Here is a 26,325-nt window from a genome sequence, read left to right as displayed (position 1 = left end):
GGATCAGGGTAAACCCTAAGGCTTTCTATAGGTATTTAAGGAATAAAAGAATGACGAGAGTAAGATTAGGGTCAATCAAGGATAGTAGTGGGAAGTTGTGTGTGGAGTCAGAGGAGATGGGGAAGCACAAAATGAATATTTTTCAACAGCATTCACTCTAGAAAATGACAATGTTGTCAAGGAGAATACTGAGATAGAGGCTACTAGACTAGGTGGGATTGAGGTTCACAAGGAAGAGGTATTAGAGATCCTACAGAGGGTGAAGATAGATAAGTCCCCTGGGCTGAATGGGATTTATCCTCGGATCCTCTGGGAAGCCAAGGAGGAGATTGCCGAGCCTTTGGCATTGATCTTTAACTCGTCATTGTCTACAGGAATAGTGCCAGGTGACTGGAGGATAGCAAATGTGGTTCCCCTGTTCAAGAAGGGGAGTAGAGACAACCGTGGTAATTTATAGACTAGTGAGCCTTACCTCATTTGTTGGTAAAGTGTTGGAAAAGGTTATAAGGGATAGGATTTATAATCCTCCAGGAAAGAATAAATTTATTAGGGATAGTCAGCACTAGGGAAGGTCGTGCCTCACAAACCTTATTGAGTTCTTTGAGAAGGTGACCAAACAGGTAGATGAGAGTAAACCAGTTGATGTGTATATGGATTTGAGCAAAGCGTTCGATAAGGTTCCCCACAATAGGTTATTGTACAAAATGCGGAGGAATGAGATTGTGGGAGGTAAAGCACTTTGGATCGGAAATTGGCTTGCTGAAAGAAGACAGAGGGTGGTGGTTGATGGGAAATGTTCACCCTGGAGTCCAGTTACTACTGGTGCACCGCAAGGGTCAGTGTTGGGTCTGCTGCTGTTTGTCATTTTTATAAATGACCTGGATGAGGGCGTAGAAGGATGGGTTAGTAAATTTGCAGACGACACTAAGGTTGGTGGAGTTGTGGATAGTGACAAAGGATGCTGTAGGTTGCAGAGAGACATAGATAAGCTGCAGAGCTGGGCTGAGAGGTGGCAAATGGAGTTTAATGCAGACAAGTGTGAGGTGATGCACTTTGGTAGTAGTAACCGAAAGGCAAAGTACAGGGCTAATGGAAAGATTCTTGGTCGTGTAGATGAGCAGAGAGATCTCGGGGTCCATGTACACAGATCCTTGAAAGTTGCCACCCAGGTTGACAGGGCTGTTAAGAAGGCATACAGTGTTTTAGCTTTTATTAATAGAGGGATTGAGTTCCGGAACCAAGAGGTTATGGTGAAGCTGTACAAAACTCTGGTGCGGCCGCACTTGGAGTATTGCGTACAGTTCTCGTCACCGCATTATAAGAAGGATGTGGATGCTTTGGAAAGGGTGCAGAGGAGATTTACTAGGATGTTGCCTGGTATGGAGGGAAGGTCTGATGAGGAAAGGCTGAGGGACTTGAGGCTGTTTTTGTTAGAGAGAAGAAGGTTGCGAGGTGACTTAATTGAGACATATAAAATAATCAGAGGGTTAGATAGGGTGGATAGGGAGAGCCTTTTTCCTAGGATGGTGACAGCAAGCACGAGGGGGCATAGCTTTAAATTGAGGGGTGAAATATATAGGACAGATGTCAGAGGTGGTTTCTTTACTCAGAGAGTAGTAAGGGAATGGAACGCTTTGCTTGCAACGGTAGTAGATTCGCCAACTTTAGGTACATTTAAGTCGTCATTGGACAAGCATATGGACGTACATGGAATAGTGTAGGTTAGATGGGCTTGAGATTGGTATGACAGGTTGGCACACCATCGAGGGCCAAAGGGCCTGTACTGTGCTGTAATGTTCTATGTTCTATGTTCTATGTGCATCACTTATAGTTATCAGTGTTAAATTTCATCTGCCACTGAATTGCCCGTCTAACAACCTGTCTATATAACCCTGTAACCCAAGACCTTACTCCTCACTGCCAATTTTTGTATTTACCATTGACCCCAATGTTTTCATCTACATTATTTATAAATATCACTACTGCAAGGGACCAGCACTGATCCTTATGGTACACGACTGCACACCCAGCTCCAGTCACACAAACAGCCTTTTATCACAACTCTGGATCTCCTTCCACAGAACACAAATTTTGGATCCAACTAGTCGGGTTTTCCTGGATCCCATGAGCTTGTACTTTTTTTATCAGTTTCCCATGAGGGAGTTTGTCAAGTATCCATATAAACTGCAACAAATACCATACCCTGATCAACACATTTGGCCACATCCTCAAAAAAAATTAGTGAAATTCATTCGGCATGAATATTCTTTGATAAAGTCATGCTGACTACCCCTGATCATACCTCGCCTCTCTTCAGTAGAGACCAATTTTCCCCTTCACTGTTTTCTCCATTAGTTTACCTGCCACTGATGTAAAACTCACTGGGTTATATTTCCTAGCTCTACTTCTATTATGTTTCTTGTAAAGTGGAAGCACGTTAACTGTCCTCCAATCCTCTGGCATTTCCCCTGAGGCCATAGATGATTTAAAAATTTGGGCCCCTGCTATTTCCTCCCTCATCTCCCACAGCAGCCTGGGATACAACTCATCCAGAGCTGGGGATTTGTCCATTTTTAAACTCATCAAACTCCAATATCTCCTTACTTCTTGTATCAGTCTTCTCAAGAACTTCACAGTCCATCTTGAATTCCGTACTTGTATCCTTCTCATGAGTAAAGACAGATGTGAAGTACTCATTCACCCACTGTACCAATATCCTTTGGCTTCATGCACAGATTGGTTTCTAATGGATCCTACTGTTTAAAAACCAAAAGAACTGCAGATGCTGAAAATCAGAAACAAAAATAGAAATTGCTGGAAAAGCACAGCAGGTCTGAACAAAAGAAACAAAGAACAAAGAAACCTACAGCGCAGGAACAGGCCCTTCGGCTCTCCAACCCTGCGCTGATCAAGATCCTCTGTCTAACCTGTCATCTATTTTCTAACGGTCTGTGTCCATTTGCTCCCTGCCAATCCATGTACCTATCCAAATATATCTTAAAAGACACTAACGTGTCTGCGTCTACCACCTCCACTGGCAACGCGTTCCAGGCACCCACCACCCTCTGTGTAAAGAACTTTCCACGCATATCTCCCTTAAACTTTCCTCCTCTCACTTTGAACTCATGACCCCCAGTAATTGAGTCCCCCACTCTGGGGAAAAAGCTTTTTGCTATCCACCCTGTCTGGAAGCATCTGTGGCAAAAAATCAGAGTTACCGTTTCTGAATGATTTTGAGGAAGGGTCACTTGATCCGAAATGTTAACCCTGATTTCTCTCCACAGATGCTGCCAGACCTGCTGAGCTTTTCCAGCAATTTCTGTTTTTGGATCCTATTCTTTCCCTGGTAATTGTCCTTTCCCCTTTAGATACTTGTAGAGTATCTTGGGATTCTTCCTAATCTTGCCTACCTGTGTTTTCTCATACCCCTCTTTGATCTCCTAATTGCCTTCTTGAGTTCAAACCTGCACGTTCTATACTCCTCTCAGGTGACTATTGATTTTTTTTTCTTTGTACCTATATAAAAGTCTGTCTTTCCCTTTATCCAGTCCCGAATATTCCTCAACACCCAGGGTTCTCTGGGCTTATTGCTCCTACATTTCACCCTTAAGGGAACATGTTTGGCCTGTACTCTCACCAGTACCTTTTTGAACACTCTCCTCTGTTCTGTTGAAGATTTGGCCTCAACTAGCTGTTCCCAGTCTATTTTGGCCAGACTCCTGCCTTACTTCAATAAAATCTGCTCTGCGCCAACTCAAAACCCTTATCACTAAAATGCTCCTCCACTGTCACCTCCAACACCTATACTTCTTCCTTCCCCAGAATCAAGTCCAAGAAATTTCAAGAAATTTTCCCCCTCTGAAACCTTTATACTGTTATAATAATTATAGTGTTGCAGTTAACCCGATCGTTAGCATTTTTACATGGCTCAGTGAATTGACTACACATCTGCTCCTTAATTATCAACCGACTGTTTGGAGGCCTATAATGCACTCCTAACAGTGTGATTGTCCCCGTTTTATTTCCAAATTCTATCCCCAAAGCCTCGTTTGATGACCCTTCCAAGATATCATTCCTCCTTACCGTAGTGACTGACTCTTGAACTAATAATGCAACACCACCTCCCCCTCCCCGTCCTGCCTGAAGATCATATACCCTGAAATATTGAGTTGCCAGTCTTTCTCTCCCTCAACCACATCCCAGTGTTGCAGCAATATTGCAATTCCGTGAGTCAATCCACACTCAACTCACCTGTTTTACCTTTAATACTCCTGGCATTAAAATAGAGGCCGCCCAGCTTCGTCTTACTCCCTTGAGACACACATGACTGAACCAGCTCTGCCTTAGTTCCTTTTCTGAACTATGCTGTGACACTATTGAACGAACACATTGCGTCCCCTGTCCCTGCTGAAATAGTTTAAGCTGCTGTCATCAGCACAAGCAAACCATCCCACGAGGATGTTAGTCCCATTCTGATTCAGAGTACAGACAGGCCTGTTTGTAAAGGCCCAACCTACCTGAAAACCTGTCCCAGTGATTCAGGAGATCATTGAAGAGTTCAAAGCATGTAGCAGGAATGAATTGATTAAAAAATAGACTGGAAGATCTGTACTGACAGAGTATTGCATTGTTGGCCAGTCAGTACTCGGAGAGCACTGCGCTGCCAGAGGGCCAGCGCCAAGGGAGCACCGCGCAGTGCCAAGGGAGCACGACGCTGCCGGAGGGCCAGCAGCAAGGGAGCACTGCGCAGCACCAGGGGAGCACCATGCTGCCAGAGGGTCAGCGCCAAGGGAGCACCGCGCAGCACCAGGGGACCACCATGCTGCCGGAGGGTCAGTGCCAAGGGAGCACCGCGCAGCACCAGGGGACCACCGTGCTGCCGGAGGGTCAGTGCCAAGGGAGCACCGCACAGCACCAGGGGAGCACCGCGGTGCCGGAGGGTCAGTGCCAAGGGAGCACCACGCAGCACCAGGGGAGCACTGCGCTGCCGGAGGGTCAGTGCCAAGGGAGCACCGCGCTTTCGGAGGGCCAGTTGGAGGGTGTTGCCCAAGATGAAAAGTTTCAGTTGTGAGGAGAGACCGAATAGGCTGTGTTTGTTTTTCTTGGAGCGGAGGAGGCTGAGGGGATACTGAATGAGAAATATAAAATTATGAGAGGCATTGAGAGGGTAGATCATGGGAATGTCTTCCTTATGGCAGACTTCTCAATAAGACCACAAGATATAGGAGCAGAATTAGGGCACACAGCCGATTACATCTGCTCTGCCACTCAATCAAGACTGATATATTTCTATACCCAACTCTCCCGCCTTCTCGTAGTAACCATACCAATCATGAACTTATCTATCTCTGTCTTAAATACGTAATATGATAGAATTCACCCTGCAGTTTGAGAGGGAGAATTTAAGATCAGATATAATATTATTACAGTTGAGTCAAGGTAACGAGAAAGACATGAAGGAAGACCTGGCCAGAGTTGATCGGAAAGACCACCTAGCAGGGAAGAGAGTGGAACAGCAGTTGTTGGAGCTTCTGGGTAAATTTTGAGAGGCACAGCAGAACTTCACCCTAAGGAAGAAGAAACATATAAAGGGAGGATGAGGGAATCCTGGCTCACAAGGAAAGTCAGAGAAAGTGTACACGCAAAACGAAACTGCATACAATGTGAAGATTGGCAGCAAGAGAATTGGGAAGACTTTTAGAAACCATAGAAACATAGAACATTACAGCACAGTACAGGCCCTTCGGCCCTCGATGTTGTGCCGATCTGTCATACCGATCTCAAGCCCATCTAATCTACACTATTCCATGTACGTCCATATGCTTATCCAATGACGACTTAAATGTACCTAAAGTTGGCGAATCTACTACCGTTGCAGGCAAAGCGTTCCATTCCCTTACTACTCTCTGAGTAAAGAAACTACCTCTGACATCTGTCCTATATCTTTCACCCCTCAATTTAAAGCTGTGCCCCCTCGTGCTCGCCGTCACCATCCTAGGAAAAAGGCTCTCCCTATCGCACCCTATCGAACCCTCTGATTATTTTATGTTTCAATTAAGTCACCTCTCAACCTTCTTCTCTCTCATGAAAACAGCCTCAGGTCACTCAGCCTTTCCTCGTAAGACCTTCCCTCCATACCAGGCAACATCTTAGTAAATCTCCTCTGCACCCTTTCCAAAGCTTCCACATCCTTATAATGCAGTGACCAGAACGGTACACAATAGTCCAAGTGCGGCTGCACCAGAGTTTTGTACAGCTTCACCATAACCTCTTGGTTCCGGAACTTAATCCCTCTATTAATAAAAGCTAAAACACTGTACGCCTTCTTAACAGCCCTATCAACCTGGGTGGTAACTTTCAAGGATCTGTGTACATGGACACCGAGATCTCTCTGCTCATCTACACTGCTAAGAATCTTACCATTAGCCCTGTACTTTGCCTTCCGGTTACTCCTACCAAAGTGCATCACCTCACACTTGTCTGCATTAAACTCCATTCGCCACCTCTCAGCCCAGCTCTGCAGTTTATCTATGTCTCTCTGCAACCTGCAGCATCCTTTGTCACTATCCACAACTCCACCAACCTTAGTGTCGTCTGCAAATTTACTAACCCATCCTTCTACGCCCTCATCCAGGTCATTTATAAAAATGACAAACAGCAGTGGACCCAACACCGCCCCTTGCGGTACACCACTAGTAACTGGTCTCCAGGATGAACATTTCCCATCAACTACCACCCTCTGTCTTCTTTCAGCAAGCCAATTTCCGATCCAAACTGCTATATCTCCCACAATTCCATTTCTCCGCATTTTGTACAATAGCCTATTGTGGGGAACCTTATCAAACGCCTTGCTGAAATCCATATACACCACATCAACTGGTTTACTCTCATCTACCTGTTTGGTCACCTTCTCAAAGAACTCAATAAGGTTTGTGAGGCACGACCTTCCCTTCACAAAACCGTGCTGACTATCCCTAATAAATTTATTCTTTTCTGGAGGAGTATAAATCCTCTCCCTTATAACCTTTTCCAACACTTTACCAACAACTTTGCTAAGGCTCACTGGTCTATAATTACCAGGGTTGTGTCTACTCCCCTTCTTGAACAGGGGAACCACATTTTCTATCCTCCAGTCGTCTGGCACTATTCCTGTAGACAATGACGAGTTAAAGATCAATGCCAAAGGCTCGGCAATCTCCTCCCTGGCTTCCCAGAGGATCCGAGGATAAATGCCATCCGGCCCAGGGGACTTATCTATCTTCACCTTCTGAAGGATTTCTGATACCTCTTCCATGGGAAGGTTTTTAAAACCAACAGAGGATAACTGAAAAAACAGTAAAGGAGGAGAAAATGAAATATGAGAGTAAGCTAGTTAGTAATGTAAAAGGAGATTGCAAGAGTATTTTGAGATATCTAAAAAGTAAGAGAGAGGCAAGAGTGGACATTGGGCCACTGGAAAATGAGGCTGGGGATGTGGTAATAGGGAATAAACAAATGGCAAAGGAACAATTTTCAGTGGAAGACACCAGTAGTATACCAGTGAATCAGGGAGCAGAAATAAGTGTAGTGGCAATCAGTAAGGAGAAGGTGCTGAAGAAGCTGAAAGGCCTGACGATGGGCAAATCACTTGGACCAGGGGAGATCTTATAGAAACCTATAAGATTATGAAGGGAATAGATAAGGTGGAGGCAGGGAGGTTGTTTCCACTAGCAGGTGAAACTCGGCCTAGAGGGCATCGCCTCAAAATAAAAGGAAGCAGATGTAGGACTGAGGTCAGGAGCAACCTCTTCACCCAAAGGGTTGTGAATCTGTGGAATTCTCTGGCCAGCAAAGCAGTTAAAGCTACCCTACTGAATGTTTTTAAGACGAGGCTAGATAAATTTTTGAACATTAAAGGAATTAAGGGTTATGGGGAGTGGGCGGGTAAGTGGAGCTGAGTCTCAAAAAGATCAGCCATGATCTTATTAAATGGTGGGGCAGGCTCGAGGGGTCAGATGGCTTACTCCTGCTCCTAGTTCTTATGTTCTTCTGGACTACACCTCACATTCTGAAGTAGATAGGTGAAGAGATTGTAGAGGTATCGGTGGTGATCTATTAGGAATCAATGGAGTCAGGAAGGGTCCTAGAGACTGGTAAATGGCTAATGTAACACCCTATTTAAGAAGGGATGAAGCAGAAGACAGAAAACTGTAGCACAGTTAGCCTGACCTCGGTCATTAGTAAGATTTTAGAGTCCATTTTTAAGGTTGAGATTGCAGAGTACTTGGAAGTGCATGGTAAAATAGAACATAGAACAATACAGCGCAGAACAGGCCCTTCGGCCCTCAATGTTGCGCCGACCTGTGAACTATTCTAAGTCCATCCCCCTACACTATCCCATCATCATCCATATGCTTATCCAAGGACTGTTTAAATGCCCCTAATGTGGCTGAGTTAACTACATTGGCAGGCAGGGTGATCCACGCTCTTATCACTCTCTGAGTAAAGAACCTGCCTCTGACATCTGTCTTAAATCTATCACCCCTCAATTTGTAGCTGTGTCCCCTTGTACAAGCTGAAGTCATCATCCTCGGAAAAAGACTCTCACTGTCCACCCTATCTAAGCTTCTGATCATCTTGTATGCCTCTATTAAATCCCCTCGTAGCCTCCTTCTCTCCAATGAGAACAGACCCAAGACCCTCAGCCTTTCTTCATGGGGCCTGCGCTCCAGACCAGGCAACATCCTGGTAAATCTCCTCTGCACCTTTTCCAATGCTTCCACATATTTCCTGTAATGGGGCGACCAGAACTGCATGCAATATTCCAAATGAAGCCGCATTAGCGTTTTGTACAGTTGCAGCATGACATCACGGCTCCAGAACTCAATCCCTCTACCAATAAAACCTAACACACCATTAGCCTTCTCAACAGCACTATCAACCTGGGTGGCAACTTTCAGGGATCTATGTACATGGACACCAAGATCCCTCTGCACATCCACGCTACCAAGAATCTTTCCATTGAGGTATTCTGCCTTCCTATTATTCCTTCCAAAGTGAATCACTTCACATTTATCCGTATTAAACTCCATTTGCCACCTTTCAGCCCAATTCTGCAGTTTATCCAAGTCTCCCTGCAACCTGCAACATTCTTCCACACCGTCCACCACTCCACCAACTTTAGTGTCATCTGCAAACTTACTAACCTATCCACCTATGCCTGCGTCCAAGTCATTTATAAAAATGACAAACAGCAGTAGTCCCAAAACAGATCCTTGAGTTACACCACTAGTAACCTGACTCCAGGCTGAATATCTTACAGAAAGCCAGTTTTTTGAGGTAATGAGCAAGTCAGACAAAGGAGAGCCAGTGGACATGATCCATTTGGATTTCTAGAAGGTCTTTGACAAGGTACTACACAGGATGCTGCTAAATCAGATAAGAGCCCACGGTGTAAAGGGCAAGGCATTGGCATGGATAGAGGATTGGCTGACTGGCAGAAGTCAGAGTGGGTATAAAAGGATGTTTTTCAAGATGGCAGCCAATGACTGGTGGAGCTCCTCAGGGGCCAGTGTTGGCACCACAATTTTTCACATTATGTGTTCACGAATTGGACAAAGGAACTGAGAACATTGTTGCTAAGTTTGCAGATGACACAAAGTCAGGTGGAGTGACAACCTCATGGCATCTTCTGCTGCAACTGTTGATGGTGTAACACCTGTCCATTTATTTCCTCTCTCCCCCAGCATCCAAGGGCCCAAGCACACCTTCCAGGTGAAGCAGTGCTTTACCTGCACTTCACATGGTCTAGTCTGCTGCATTTGCTGCTCACAATGTGGTCTCTACATTGGGGAAATCAAGTGTAGACTGGCTGACTGCTTTGCAGAACACCTATGTTCTGTTCGCAAAAATGACCTGAAGTGTTCAGTTGCCTGCCACTTCAAGACACCACCCTGTTCCCTGCCCAACATCTCTGTTTCTTGCTAGCTGCCGTTTTGCAGCGTAGCTCAGCATAACTGGGAAGAACAGCACCTCATTTTCTGCTTGGGGATCCTTCAGCCGTCTGGATTCAATACAGAGTTCAGTAGAACTTGAGCTCTCCCATGCCCTAGCCCCAAACACCACACACCAGGCCTTGTTATCACACAGCCTGCCATTCCACACTACTTATTGTTAGCCACTAACAGTGTCCATTAACAGCTATTCACACCCCCAGCCAGATCATTGGGTAGAAGACCTAAAAGGGTCTAAGAGGGCATAAAAGGGTGTTTTTCATGATGGCATCCAATAGCTGGTGGAGTTCCTCAGGGGCCAGTGTTGGCACCACAATTATTCACCACGAGAGTGTGCAAAGAATTGATAGATGGAATACAATGTGGGAAAGTCTGAGGTTATGGTGGGGAGAATAGACTGAGATCTTAGGAAAGCAAATTAAATGATAGCATTCATTTCAAGAGAGCTGGAATACATGAGGAGAGATATGTAGCCTCAGTGTTATAAGGCTCTGGTCAGACCACATTTGGACTATTGTGAATCGTTTTGGGCTCTAAAGATGTGCTGGCATTGGAGAACATCCAGAGGAGATTTACAAAAATGATCGTGGGGATGAAGGGCTTGTCATATGAGGTGTGGTTATGGACTACAGGTCTGTACTTCATGGAATTTAGAAGGTTGAGGGGGATTTGATTGAAATTTACAGAATACTGAGAGGCCTGAATAAAGTTAGTGTGGAGAAGATATTCTCACAAGGAGGAGAGACTAGGATCCGAGGGAGTGTAGGGAACATCCTAAGAAATGAGATGGAGTAATTTCTTCAGCCAGAGAGTGGTTAATCTGTGAAATTTAGTGCCGCAGAGGGCTGTGGAGTGCAATTCATTGAGTGAATATAAGACTGATCTAGGTTCTTGATTGGTAAGGAAATGAAGGGTTATGGGGAGAAGGCAGGAGAATGAGGTTGAGATTCCAATCAGCCATGATTGAGTGGCAGCACAGACTCGATGAGCTGAATGGCCTAATTCTGTTCCAATTTCTTCTGGTCTTATGGTGATTGGTAGTGCATTTGGGGAGGGCTTACAAGGCAAGGGGTTATAGTATAAATGGTAGGGCCCTGGAAATTACTGAAGATGATAGGGCCTTGATGTGTATTTCCACAGATCTCTGACGGTAGCAGGGCAGTTAGATAAATTGGTTCAGAAGTTATGTAGGATACTTGCTTTTGTGAGCCAATGCATTCAATGCAAGAATCAGGATGTTATGCTCAAACTGAAAATTCTGATTAGAATCCTGATCAATACACTAAAGGAAGGATGTGATTGTACTAGAGAGGGTGCAGAGGAGCCTTATCAGGAAACCTCCTGTGATGGAGGCTCTGAGATATGAGGAAGGATTGGATTGGCTGGGATTTTCTTCCTTGGAGCAGTAATGGTTGAGATGAGATCTGATAGAGGTGTTTGATATTGAGGGGCACAGATTGGAGAGATAGAAATATAACTTTTCCATTATAAGAGAGATCAATAACCAGAAGGCATAGAGTTGATAGTAAAGAAGGCATATGGTGTGTTGGCTTTCATTGACAGGGGAATTGAGTTTAAGAGCTGTGAGGTAATGATGCAGCTCTATAAAACCCTGGCTAGATCACAGTTGGAATATTGTGTTCAGCTCTAGTCACCTCATTGTAGGAAAGATGTGGAAGCTTTAGAGAGAGTGCAGAGGAGATTTACCAGGATGCTGCCTGGACTGGAGGGCAGGTCTTATGAGGAAAGGTTGAGGAAGCTAGGGTTTTTCTCATTGGAGTGAAGAAGGATGAGAGGTGACGATGGAGATGTACAAGATGATGTAGATAGAGTGAATAGTCAGAGACTTTATCCCAGGGCGGAAATGACTATTACTAGGAGACGTAATTTTAAGGTGATTGGAGGAAGGTATAGGAGAGATGTCAGAGGTAGGTTCTTCACATAGAGAGTGATGGGTGTGTGGAATGCGCTGCCGGCAGTGGTAGTGGAGTCAGATACTTCAGAGACATTTAAGTGACTCTTGGATAGGCACATGGAGGATGCTAAAATGTAGGGTATGCGGGGCAGATTGATCTTAGTATGATAATAGGTTGGCATAATATCAACAAAGAACAAAGAAAATTACAGCACAGGAACAGGCCCTTTGGCCCGACAGGCTGGCGCCAATCCAGATCCTCTATCTAAACCTGTTGCTTATTTTCCAAGGATCTGTATCCGTCTGCTCCCTGCCCATTCATGTATCTGTCTAGATACATCTTAAATGATGCTATTGTGCCCGCCTCTACCACCTCCACTGGCAACGTGTTCCAGGCACCCACCACCCTCTGCGGAAAGAATTTTCCACGCATATCTCCATTAAACTTTCCTACTCTCACCTTGAAATCGTGACCCCAAGTAATTGAGTCCCCCACTCTGGGAAAACGCTTCTTGCTATCCTCCCTGCCTATACCTCTCACGATTTTGTAGATCTTAATTAGGTCCCCCCCTCAACCTCCATTTTCTAATGTAAATAATCCTAATCTACTCAACCTCTCTTCATAGCTAGCACCCTCCATACCAGGCAACATTCTGGTGAACCTCCTCTGCACCCTCTCCAAAGCATCCACATCATTTTGGTAATGTGGCGACCAGAACAGTACGCAGTATTCCAAATGTAGTTGAACAAAAGTCCCATACAACTGTAACAAGACCTGCCAACTCTTGTACTCAGTACCCCAGAGAGTGGGACATTCTGATGAATGAAAGCATGCCATATGCCTCCTTGACCGCTGTATCGTCTGTGTTGCCACCTGCAGGGAACAATGGACCTGAACACCCAGATCTCTCTGTGCATCAATTTTCCCCAGGGCCTTTCCATTCACCGTAAAGTTCGCTCTCGAATTGGATCTTCCAAAATGTATCACCTCGCATTTGCCTGGATTGAACTCCATCTGCCGTTTCTCCACCCAACTCTCCAGTCTATCTATGTTCTGCTGTATTCTCCGACAGGCCCCTTCACTATCTGCTGCTCCACCAATATTGTGCGCTGAAGGGCCTGTTCTGTGCTGTACTGTTTTATGTTCTGTGTTCTACGTTAAGGTGTGAGGCAGAAGGTCAAGAGGAGAGTTGAGGAGAATGTTTTTTGCCCAAAGGATGGTGGGAGCCTGGAACTCACTGCCTAAAAGGAAGGCTGAGTCAGAAACTCCTTGTAATATTTAAACAGTATTTAGAAATTCACTTGTGTTGTCATAGCCTCTAAGCCAAATTGTTCAAGGTTCCTAGAGGGCTACAGCACAGAAAACACTCTCTGGCCCATCAAATCTGTCGCAGTCAAAAATAACCAGCTAACTATGCGAGCTTAGCCATAGCTTTGTTTGGCTTGGTATTGCAAATACATTGTAAATACTTCTTCAATGTATGAAGATGTCTATTTCTCTCACCTTTACAGGCAGTGAGTTCCAGATTCCCACCACCCTCTGGGTGAAGAAGTTTCTCCTTACACCTATTTGAAACCACCTGCCCCTCACCTTAAATCTGTACCCTCTAGTCATTGATCCCTTATTCAAGGGGAAGAATTTCTTCCAATTCACCCTCGCTATGCCTCTCTAATTTTATACATCTCAATCATGTACCCTCCTCAATCTCCTCTGCTTCAGCAAAAACAACTCCAGTTTGTCTAATCTCTCCATAACTAAAACTCTGCAGCCTAGACAACATCCTGGTAAATCTCCCCACGTCTTCCCAGTGCAATCACATACCTCCTATTCTGGAAGAGCTGAAAAATTGGATGAGTGTGGTCAGACCTTCTTCTAGTCAGTAAGGCCTTTCACCAAATGTCACACGGAAGACTATTAAAGAAACTAAAAGCACATGGGATCCAGGGTAACTTGACAAGATGGATCCAAAATTGGCTAATGGCAGGAGACAGGATGGTGGCAGAGTCTATGTGACTGGAGTCTAATGTCCAGTGACATTCCATAGGGATTAGATCTGGGTCCCTTTATTGTTTATGATATTCATAAATAACATGGTTGAGAACATGGGGGTGAAGAGGAGGAAGATAAGTAAGTTTGTGGATATCACAAAGTTTGGTTGGTGATTAGCAATAAGGTTACAAGAAGTTATAAAGGGTATGGACAGCTGAGCAGATCAGTGGTAGATAGAATTATAATGCTGATATCTGGGAAGTGATGCACTTTGGAAAACGTAACAAGACAAGGGAGTACTTACTAAATGGTAGGGCATGGCGAAGCTCAGAGGAACAAAAGGATCTTGGAATGCTTGTCTAGATTCTTGAAGGTGGTTGGACAGGTTATTAGGGTAGTTAAGAAAACATACGGGACAGTTACCTTTATCAGTTGCGGCATAGATTATAAGCACAAGGAGGTTATGATGGAGTGATACAGAAATTTGGTTAGACCATGGTCGGAGTACTGTGTGCATTTCTAGTCCCTACGCTTTAGAAAGGATGTGATTGCCCTGGTGGGGGTGCACAGAAGATTCACCAGGATGTTGCCTGGCTTGGAGCATTTCAGTGATGAGGAGATGTTGGGTAAACTCAGGTTGTTTTCTTTGGAGCTGGGAAGGTTGGGGGGGACCTGACAGAGGTGTAAATGAATCTGAGGGGCTTGGACAGAGTGGATAGGAAGCAGCTGTTCCCCTTAGTTAAAGGTCAATAACAAGGGGGCACTTTTTTAAAAGTGAAAGGCAGGATGTTCAGAAGGGATTTGAGGATTGTTTTTCACGCAGAAGTTGGTAGATGTCTGGAATGCAGTGCCTGGGAGGAGAGTTGAGACAGGTAACCACACAGCCTTTTAAAAAGTACCTGGCTGAACACGCTGAAGTCTCATAACATTCAAGGGTAGGGGCCTAGTGCAGAAAAGTGGGCCTAGTGCAGGTAGTACTGCATGTTTTTGGCAGTACACACATGATGGACTAACGGACTGCTGTACTGTATGATTCTATGATCTTTGTTGACTAGCAAGGACGTGATGGGCAGAATGTCCTATTTCTTTGCTGTAAAATTCTAGGAATTTTAATTGGTTTGAAATCATGCCATCTGTCAAAGTATCGTCATCTGGGTTTCTGGATTATTAGCCTGGCAAGAGTATGCTGAAAGAATGTTTGATGGGGAATGTGTCTATTCCCAAATACTCATTCAGTATTTTAAGCTTGGTATCGTTGCTTTACATTGAGCAGATCAGTCAGAAAGACCATAAGACATAGGACTGGAAGTAAGGCCATTCGGCCCATCAAGTCCACTCCGCCATTGAAACCATGGCTGATGGGCATTTCAACACCACTTCCCTGCACTCTCCCCGTAGCCCTTGATTCCTTTTGAGATCAAGAATTTGTTGATCTCTGCCTTGAAGGCATCCAACGTCCCAGCCTCCACTGCACTCTGCGGCAATGAATTCCACAAGCCTACCACTCTCTGTCTGAAGAAAAGTCATGGACTAGTCAGGAATAGTCAGCATAGCTTTAAGGGAAGGTCATGCTTTACAAGTTTGATTGAATTCTTTGAGGAAGTGATGAGGAGGATTGATGAAGGTAGAGCAGTGGATGTTGTTTATATGAATTTTAATAAAGCATTGAACAAGGTCCCACATGGCAGACAGGGTTGAAAAGTTAAAATACAGTGGGATATGGGATAATGTGTTGAATTGGATCCAAAGTTGGCTTAGTAACAGGAAACAAAGGGTAATGTTTGATGGCTGCCCTTGTGAATGGAAAACTGTTTCAAGTGTTGTTCGACAAGGCTCAGGGGTAGGGTCTCTGCTGTTTTGTTTTATACATTAACAATTTGGACTTGAACTTGGAGTCACAGGCAATTTCAGATGATTCAAGAGCTAGCTGTGTAGTGAATTGTGTAGACAATAGCTTTAAGCTCCAAAATGATGTTGATAGGTTCGTGGATTGGGCTAGAAAGTGGCAGATGGAGTTTAACTCTACGTGTGAGGTAATGCATTTAGTGAGGTCAAACAGGAAAAGGGGATACCCAATAAATGGGAATATACTGAGAAGAATAGGTGAAGTGAGAGATCTTGATGTGTAAGTGGACATATCCCGAAATGTAGCGTTATAGGTAAATAAGGTTGTAAAGAAGGCATATGGAATGCTTTCCTTTTGTAGAGGTAGGGAATACAAACGTTGTGATATAATGATGAAACACTATAAGACAGTATGGTGAGGCCATAACTGTAGAATTACCACCACATTACAGGAAGGATGTATTTGCTCTGGAGAGAGTGCAGAGAAGAATGTTGCCAGGGCTGGAGAACCGTAGCTACAAGGAGAAATTTGGGGAGATTGGAGTTGTTTTCCTTGGAATAGGAAAGGCTGAGGGGTGACATGATTGAGGTATACAAAGTTGAGTTGTAGAGAGAGTAGACAGGAGGAACCTGTTTCACTTGGCAAAGAGTTCAAAAACCGTGGGTCATATATCCAAACTAAAGATTAGAGGGGACATGTGGAAAAATGTCTTTACTCAGTGGATGGAGTGCACTGCCTGAGTTGGTGGTAAGGCAGAGTTCTGAAACTCTTTCAAAAAGTACCTGGATCTGCACCTTGAGAGCTCGGCTATGAGTCATGTGCAGGAAAATGAGATTAGAAAGGACACCTGGGTTTCTTTAGGTTGGCGTGGGCAAGATGGAACATGTCGCCCCCCTCTCTGATGTATCATTTCCCTGGTTCTATGGTTTCTATCATGGCAATATTTGAATAGGGACAAAAATCTCAATTTTGTTGTCATTTAATCCCTGATCTTTATTTTGGGATATTTCCAATTATTAAATGGAAAGGACATTTCCTGTCTGCTCGGTCTCCTGTGAGACTCTCAGCCAGTTGTGAGAAAGGTCATTAACAGCATCCATTAGTCAGCATCTCATTGACCAGAGTCGCTGAATGTTACTTATTGATGAACAATCTGCTGTGCTTGTTACAATCAGATTAGCACAACAGGACACAGGATCAGGCTGGGGATATGATTCCCAGTACTGAGAGCAGGCCATTTTAAAACTCCAGTAATATTCAGCTTTGCAAAGCCTATCTCATGTGGTCCCTGCTGAATTCACTGATCTGAGCCAGTCTGGTTTCAGCAGAATCAAGGGACTTGGTCTTAGCCCTGGTCCAGCACAGAACAAAGAATGAAATTGGTCAGGATGTGACAGAGACAGAGACAGAGACAGAGAGGCCATCTCCGTTTCATGTCAATTACTAGGGTCTCGCATCTGACCTCTTTTAGGAACTTGAGAATGACAATATCCCATCCCCAATTCTGCAATTTGCACTGGTTTCACTCATTTACTACAAGGTCAAGGGTTGCAGGGATTCTGTGCAAAGGACAATGGGATCAGAGGTCACAGGGTGCTGTGCATTTAGGAATGGTCTTCAGCCAGTTAACCCCTAATGGTTAGTTTGTATCTTCTAATCAGCCTGTTCAGAGGTGTTATTACACACCCCTAGAGGAGGTGGGACTTGAACCTGGGTATCCCAGTCCAGAGGTAGGAACACTACCACTACACTACAAGAGCTGCCAGTTTATCCTGGGTCTGTTGACTTTATCATCTACATCAGCTGGTTTTTGTTAAAGGCTTTCAGCCTGATTAACTGGCTTACGGTTTGCTCAGGAGTTTGTGGGAGAGTCTGAATTCAAACACACCATCTGCTCCCTTGTCTTTTACTTAATAAAAGCCCAGCCGGGCCTGTCTCTTTCAGGATCAGCATGGAAAGAGTTCCTCCCCCATACACCAAACAATCTGGTCTCCCTCTGAAAAAGTGCTTCTCGAATATCTGTTTAACCTGGTCTTCCTGGTCCCAGTGAAGCTGATTCAGTTGGCTGCAGTCATTTACGAATTAATATCTCAAATCAGCAGCAACTATTCTTCATTGATAAACTGTTCTCGAATATTCATGTTCATTTAAGTGCCATTGAATATCTGATCGACATAGGCTGATCTAACTTGGGTTCACGGCGACAGGGGTGGGGGGAGAGGTCAACATTACACTGGATGGGGGCAGATCCATCCACAGGTGCCATGAGGCGGGTCTACCCCCTCCTGTCCTCTCTTGTTGGTATCTCACCACCAAGGCCCTGGTGACATTCTGGATTTTCTGGTGGATAGGGTCTCTGATGCACTTCCGACTGACTGTGACCCTGATCCTGGGAGGGGTTAAAATGCGGCCAGTCTCTGATTCGATTCATTCAGTTGCTGCCACCAAGTTGGGTGGACAGATCTGGTGTCCAACCGTGTCCCCTTTGATTCCTGACCTATCTGCTTATGCCCTTTGCCTCATCAATCCCATCAACACTGGCCTAAGCCCGATCACCCCGGTATCATCTGGGCATTTTTGTAAGCCTACATTATGCTTCTTTGAAGGTCTTATGAGGAAAGGCTGAGGGACTTGAGGCTGTTTTCATTAGAGAGAAGAAGGTTGAGAGGTGACTTAATTGAAACATATAAAATAATCAGAGGGTTAGATAGGGTGGATAGGGAGAGCCTTTTTCCTAGGATGGTGATGGCGAGCATGAGGGGGCATAGCTTTAAATTGAGGGGTGAAAGATATAGGACAGATGTCAGAGGTAGTTTCTTTACTCAGAGAGTAGTAAGGGAATGGAACGCTTTGCCTGCAACGGTAGTAGATTCGCCAACTTTAAGTGCATTTAATTCGTCATTCGACAAGCATATGGACGTACATGGAATAGTGTAGGTTAGATGGGCTTCAGATTGTTATGACAGGTCAGCCACAACATCGAGGGCCAAAGGGCCTGTACTGTGCTGTAATGTTCTATGCTCTATGGTCTCTGTGTTCGAAGGCTAATACATACTTCCGAAGGTGTGGTGCGCAGACTACTCACAGTACTCTGAGTGGAGTCTAACCAGAGTTTTGTGTAAAAGCAGCATTACTTCTGCATCCTTTACTGCAGTCCTTTAGAGTTTAAAAAAAAACAGCATTCCTTTAGTTTCCTAGATTGTTAGCTACATCTAGTCATGACATTTTAAAGATCTGTCTTTTTCAAGTTAGCAACCGGTGACAGGAGGAGTTCCTCAGGGGTCAGTGTTGGGGCAACAGCCATTCACAACTATGAACCAAAGATAGGCGGAGAGACAGGTAAGTGTTGAGGAAGCAGGGAGGCTGCAGAAGGACTCAGACAGGCTAGGATTGTGGGCAAAGAATTAGTAGATGGAATACAATGTGGGAAAGAATGAGGTTATACACTTTGGTAGGAAGACGAGAGGCATTGACTATTTTCTAAATGGGGGAAGGAGCTTGGAAATCTGAAGCACAAAGGGACTTGGGAGTCCTAGTTCAGGATTCTCTTAAGGTTGACATACAGGTTCAATTGGCAGTTAGGAAGGCAAACACAATATTAACAATCATTTCAGGAGGGCTGGAATGCAAGAGAAAGGATGTACTGCTGAGGCTGTATAAGGCTCTAGTTAGATCTCGTTTGGAATACTGTGAACAATTTTGGGTCCCATATCTAGGGAAGGATGTGCTGGCATTGGAAAGGGTTCAGAGGAGGTTTACAAGAATAATTCAGAGTTAAAGGGCTTGTCATAAGAGGAGTAGTTGAGGACACTGGGTCTGTATTCGATGGAGTTTAAAAGGACAAGTCTGGAATCTCATTGAAACTTCCAGAAAACTGAGAGATCTGGATAGAGTGAATGTGGAGAAGATGTTTCCACTAGTGGGTGAGCCTAAGACCTGAGGGCACAGCCTCATAGAGGAGGAAAGATGCTTTAGAACTGAGATGAGGAGGAATTTCTTCAGCCAGAGGGTGGTTAATCTGTGGATTGCATTGCCACAGGGACTGTTGAGGTCAAGCCATTCACTATGTCTAAGACACAGATAAATTTTTGATTGGTAAAGGGATCAAGGGTTACTGGGAGAAGGCAAGAGAACTTGTTTAAGAAACATATCATCCACCATCGAATGTTACTGCAGACATGATGGGCTGAATGGCTTAATTCTGCTCCTAAAGTTTATGGCTTTATAGCCTTATGCACCCGACGTACCAACTGTCTTTGGACATCCACTAGATTAAACATTATACTCTCTAGAAAGTGCCATGACCTATCTTTTATCTGTACAAAATGGACAATCTCTCAAATGCTTACATTGAACACCATCGACCACAGTTTTGTCCAATCACTTAGCATAAAATTACAATGGACATTGATAGACTATCATCTACACTGTCTTCAATGCGATGTAACTTGGTGTAATCAGCAAACTTGAATATATGACTCCCTTCACTTGCTGATTACTCCCACTTTCTCTTTTGCACCCCAACACAGTTTAAACTTAAGATCGATGAGGAGACACTGCATTCTGTCAGAGGGTCATGAATTTTTGGAACTCTTCCTGAAAAGGTAGTGGAACCAGAGATTTTGTATATTTGAAAGGCAGGGGTAGAGAGATCCTAGATAATAGAAATTGCAGATGCTGGTGAATCCGAGATAACAGTGTAGAGCTGGATGAACGCAGCAGGCCAAGCAGCATCTTAGGAGCACAAAAGCTGACGTTTCAGGCCTAGACCCTTCTGATGAAGGACCTAGGCCCGAAATGTCAGCTTTTCTGCTCCTAAGATGCTGCTTAGCCTGCTGTGTTCATCCAGCTCTACACTTGGTTATCCATGATAAGCAGGTGGTCAAAGGTTATCAGGATACAAGAGTGTGGAGTAAGCAGATTAACCATACTGTCTCTCAGTGCTAGGGACCTGGTTTCAGTCCCACCACTGTGTGGAGTTTGCACATTCTCCCTGTGTCTTCATGGATTTTCATTGAGTGCTCCAGTTTCCTCCCACAGTCCAAAGATGTGCAGATTGGGTGGATTGGCTTTAATAAAAAGAACTGCCCACAGTATCAAGGGATGTGCAGGTTAGGTGAGTTAATTCAAGGTTTTAAAACAAAAACCCATGCAGGGGGCATGGGGTGTGGAGGGGGGTGGTGGTGTGGGACATGTGTGAGAACGTGGTGTATGGAATGGTGTAGGTTAGATGGGCTTCATATCGGTATGACAGGTCGGCACAACATCGAGGGCCGAAGGGCCTGTACTGTACTGTAATGTTCTATGTTCTATGTTCTATTTGAGGGGGTTGGTGCAGACTTGATGGGTGATTCTATTGTCTGATTGAGTGGCATAACCGGCTAGAGAGGGGCTGAATGGCTCCAAACTCATATGTTTGGATGTCTGACCGCGATGATGTATACAAAATGTTATCTCCAGCTAATGATTCTAAAATTGGGGGATTCAATCTCAGGATTAGGGGCAGACCATTTTGGACTAAGGTGAGGAGATTTTTTTTTCACTTTGAGATGGTGAATCTTTGGAATTCTTTACCTTAGAGGTTTGTGGAGGCTCAATCATGAGGCAACTTCAAAACTAATAACATCAAAGATTATGGGTGATGGTGCGGAAGTGGTTTGAAGTAGGTGATAGTCTGTGACCTAATGGAATATGGAGCAGATTGAATAGGCTGCATGCCTTGTCCCTATATTCCTGTATCATTATCTTGCAGTCTGTTTCAGTTCAACTATTATCTGGCATAACAGAATCAAGTGTTAAATGACCTGCTCCTATTCCTATATTTCAAAGAACTAAGAACAAAGAAAATTACAGCACAGGAACAGGCCCTTCGGCCCATCCAGATCTCTATCTAAACCTGTCACCTATTTTCCAAGGATCTGTATCCCTTTGCTCCCTGCCCATTCATGTATCTGTCCAGATTTATCTTAAGTGAGGCTACCATGCACCCCCCCACCTTAACCACCACCATTGGCAATGCATTCCAGGCACCCACCACCCTCTGCATAAAGAACTTTCCACACATATCTCCCTTAAACTTTTTCCCTTTCACCTTGAAATCGTGATCCCTAGTAATTGAGCCCCCCCAATCTGGGTAAAAGCCTCTTGCTATCCTCCCTGTCTATACCCCTCATGATTTTGTGGACCTCAATCAGGTTCCCCCTCAACCTCCATCTTTCTAATGTAAATAATCCTAATCTACTCACCCTCTCTTCATAGCTAGCACCCTCCATACCAGGCAACATCCTGTTGAACCTCCTCTGCACCCTCTCCAAAGCATCCACATCCTTTTGGCAATGTGGTGACCAGAACTGTATGCAGTATTCCAAATGTGGTCGAACCAAAGTCCTATACAACTGTAACATGACCTTCCAACTCTTGTACTGAATACCCGTCCAATGAATGAAAGCATGCCGTATGCCTTCTTGACCACTGTATTGTCCCCTTCACTATCTGCTACTCCACCAATCTTAGTGTCGTCTGCAATATTGCTAATCAGACCATCTATACCTTCCTGCAGATCATTTACGTAATTTACAAACAACAGTGGTCCCAACATGGATCCCTGTGGAATACCACTGGTCACAGTTCTTCATTTGAGAAACTCCCTTCCACTACAACTCTCTGTCTCCTGTTGCCCAGCCAGTTTTCTATCCATGTAGCTAATACACCCTGGATCCCATGCGACTTCACATTCTCCATCATCCTGCCATGGGGAACCTTATCAAATGCCTTAATGAAGTCCATGTATATGACATCTACAGCCCTTCCCTCATCTATCAACTTTGGGAAGTTTCCTTTTTCTGCGAACTTTTTGTTCTATCTGCCTCTTTCTGTTTTCTTTCCCTTTGTACCTCTTTCTCTGTCCCACTCTCCGTCTGTCTCTTTCTCTCTCTCAGTCCATGTGTCTCCTTCACTTACCCCATTTCACACTCTGTCTTTCTCTCACTCTCACTCATTGTCTTTTTCTGTCTTCCTTCTTTGTCGTACTTTCTGTTTCACTCAGTTTTGTACTAGTTCTCTCTGATAACTCAGTCTCTGTGCCTAGGGTTCTTCTGTATGGCTTCGAGTGAAAGATCAGCTGCTGCCGAGCAGTGTTAGCTGCACCTCCAATGGGATTGCCCTACTCACAACTGAATATGGAGAGGTGAGAATTCATTGGCCCCCGTTATTCTTATTTGCTGATTATTGCCACTCTTTCTATTTCCCACCCTTCACTAATACTCCTCCTGTCAGTCCAAAGTGGCCTGATCCTTATTCTGAGACTGAAGAAAATACCCTTCCTCCTGCATTGACTCAGTTTATCCCTTTAAGTAGGTTTCAATGCAATCACTCCTCAGTCTTCGGAACTCCAGAAAATACAAGCCAAATCTCTTCCATCTCCCTGCATTGGACAGCCCAATCATCCCAGGAATCAGCTTGGTGAATTTCCATTGCACTTAATCAATGGCAAGGATATCCTTAGAGTCATTGTCGTACAGCATGGAAAGAGACCCTTTGGTCCGACCAGTCCATACTGAGCATAATCCCAAACCAAACTAGTCCCACCTACCTGCTCCCAGCCCATGTCCTTTCAAACCTCTCCTATTCATGCATCTATCCAAATGTCTTTTAAATATTGTAATTGTACCCGCATTCACCACTTCCTCAGGAAGTTCATTCCATACACGAATCACCCTCTCTATAAAAATTTTGCCTCTTTTGTCTTTTTAAAATCTTTCTCCTCTCTTCCTAAGAATGTGCCCCCTAGTCTTGAAATCCCCACCCCCCATCTTAGAGTAAAGACAACTACCATTAACTCTATCTAAACTTCTTATTATTTTATAAACTTCCACCAGGTCACCTGCCAACCTCTTACACTCCAGTGAAAAAAGTCCCAGCTTATTCAGCCTTCCATAATCGGCAACATCCCAGTAAATCTCTTCTGACGCTTCTCCAGTTTAATAATATTCTTCCCATAACTGGGTGACCAGAACTGGACACAGTATTCCAGAAGAGGCCTCACCAATGTCCTGTACAACCTCAACATAACTATCCAACTCCTATACTCAAAGGATTGAGCAATGAAGCAAGCGTACCAAATGCCTTTTTAACCTCCCTATCTATATTTGATGCAAACTTTAAAGACTTATGGACTTGAACCCGCTGTTCTACAACACCGCCCAAGGCCCTACCATTAATTGTATATGCCCCACCCTTGTTTGTTGCACCAAAATGCAATACCTTGCATTTATCCAGATTGAACTTCATCTGCCATTCTTTCAGCCCATTGACCCATTAGATCAAGATCCCTTTGGAATCTTAGTAGAAGAAGAAGATAGAAGAAGTAGGCAGTGAAGAAGATTTTCTATGCCACCAATTCTGGTGTCGTCTGCAAACTTACTAACCATGCCTTTTTTTAAAATCTGAATCACTTATATAATTGACAAACAAAAGAGGATCTAGAACTGACCCCTCTGGAACACTGCTGTTCACAGGCCTCTAGTCCGAAAAACAACTCTCTACCATTACTCTCTGTCTCCTGCCATTAGGTCAATTATGTATCCAATTGACAAGTTCACACTGAGTCCTATGTGACCTACCTTTACTAATTATTCTACCATGCTGAACCTTGTCAAAGGCTTTAATAAAATCCAAATAAACAGTGTCCACTGGTCTGCCATCATCAATCTTCTTGGTAACTTCCTCAAAAAACTCAATCAAGTTTGTGAGGCACTATTTTCCTTGCCCAAAGCCATGTTAACTGGGCTGAATTGATTTTTGCCTCTCCAAATGTCCATTACGCCTAACTTTCATATCATCTCCAACAATTTACCCACAACCGAAATTAGGCCCACAGGTCTATAGTTCCCCAGTTTCTCCTTACAGCCTTTCTTAATTGAGGAGACCAGAATAGCACACAATAGTCCTGGAGTGGTCTAACCAAGCTGCTATACAGTTGAAGCAAGACTTCATAATTCATGTACTCAAATCCCTTTGCAATAAAGGCAAGCATTCCATTAATCTTTTTAACAGCTTGGTGCACCTGCATGTTAACCTTCAGTGATGTATTGAAAAGGACACCTATGTCCCTTTGTACATCTAAACTTTCCTGCATCTTACCATTTACGAAAAACCCTGTAAATCTTTCTCTCTCCTACCAAAATGGATAACTGAGGTTGTTGACTTGCTTGCCGAGCTGGCTTGTTTTCGTTCAGACGTTTCATCACCATGCTAGGTGACATCATCAGTGAAGCCTCTGATGAAACCATGTTATTCTACTCCACTTGGAATTCAGACTATCTGGTCTGTCATGGTGAGTACTGTCATTTCCAGTTTTGATCTGTAAGGGTTTGTATATGGCGACCAATTCTATATGTTTGTTGATTGCATTATGGATGGAGAACCATGTCTCTATGAACTCCCATGCATGTCTATGTTTGGCCGGACCAGTAAGGTTACTTTGTCCCAGTTTAACTGATGGCCTTCATTGCCTGGGTGTACTGATATCAGGGAGAGTATCCAATTTTGGGCCCCACACCTCAGGGAGGACATACTGGCGCTGAAGCGTGTCCAGCGGAGATTCACACGGATGATCCCTGGAATGGTAGGTTTAACGGATGATGAAAGGCTGAGGATCCTCAGATTGTATTCATTAGAGTTTAGAAGGTTGAGGGGAGATCTAATAGAAACTTACAAGATAATGTATGGCTTAGAAAGAGTGGACGCTGGGAAGTTGTTTCCGTTAGGTGGGGAGACTAGGACCCGTGGGCACAGCCTTACAATTAGAGAGAGTTTATATAAAAAGGAAATGAGGAGACATTTCTTCAGCCAGAGAGTGGTGGGCCTGTGCCATGGAGCGCGTGGAGACCGGGACATAGAACATAGAACATAGAAAGGTACAGCACAGCACAGGCCCTTCGGCCCACGATGTTGTGCCGTGGAATAATCCTAATCCAAAAAGAAAATAACCTAACCTACATTCCCCTCAATTCACTGCTGTCCATGTGCATGTCCAGCAGTCGCTTAAATGTCACTAATGACTCCGCTTCCGCGACTACCACTGGCAAAGTATTCCATGCGCTCACAACTCTCTGGGTGAAGAACCTCCCTCTGACATCTCCTATACCTTCCTCCTAACACCATAAAACTATGACCCCTCGTGGCAGTCAATCCTGCCCTGGGGAAAAGTCTCTGGCTATCGACTCTATCCATACCACTCATCACCTTGTACACCTTGTTAAATGTCTTCAAGGCAGAGATTGATAAATTCTTGATTTGGCAAGGAATCAAGGGGAATGGGGAGAGTGCAGGGAAGTGGAGTTGAAATGCCCATCAGCCATGATTTAATGGTGGTGTGGACTCGATGGGCCGAGTGGCCTTACTTCCACTCCTATGTCTTATGATCTTATGGTTTTGCCATTTTGTTGCTCGTTGATGCTCATGATGGTTAGTTTCCTTCTTATCTGTCCAATATAATGTTTATGGCAGTTGTTGCATGCTATTTTGTAAACCATGTGGTTCTGCATGTTGTGGGAATGTGGTCTTTAATCCTTGCGAGTGT

At 44.3% G+C, this 26,325-nt stretch overlaps 1 protein-coding gene across 1 annotated transcript in view; it reads left to right on the top strand.

The window, feature by feature from the left end:
* The window catches only part of LOC125454312 (unconventional myosin-X-like), a 286,482-nt gene that overhangs the window by 1,718 nt on the left and 258,439 nt on the right, over positions 1–26,325 (top strand). Inside the window, exon 2 of the mRNA XM_059647628.1 lies at positions 22,831–22,929. Within this exon, the coding sequence (XP_059503611.1) occupies positions 22,831–22,929 (99 nt within the window). The remainder of the gene's footprint in view (positions 1–22,830; positions 22,930–26,325) is intronic.

Source organism: Stegostoma tigrinum, chromosome 7 (genome assembly GCF_030684315.1).
Source record: "Stegostoma tigrinum isolate sSteTig4 chromosome 7, sSteTig4.hap1, whole genome shotgun sequence".
Lineage (NCBI taxonomy): Eukaryota > Metazoa > Chordata > Chondrichthyes > Orectolobiformes > Stegostomatidae > Stegostoma > Stegostoma tigrinum.
This window is presented reverse-complemented; position numbering and strand designations above follow the sequence as displayed.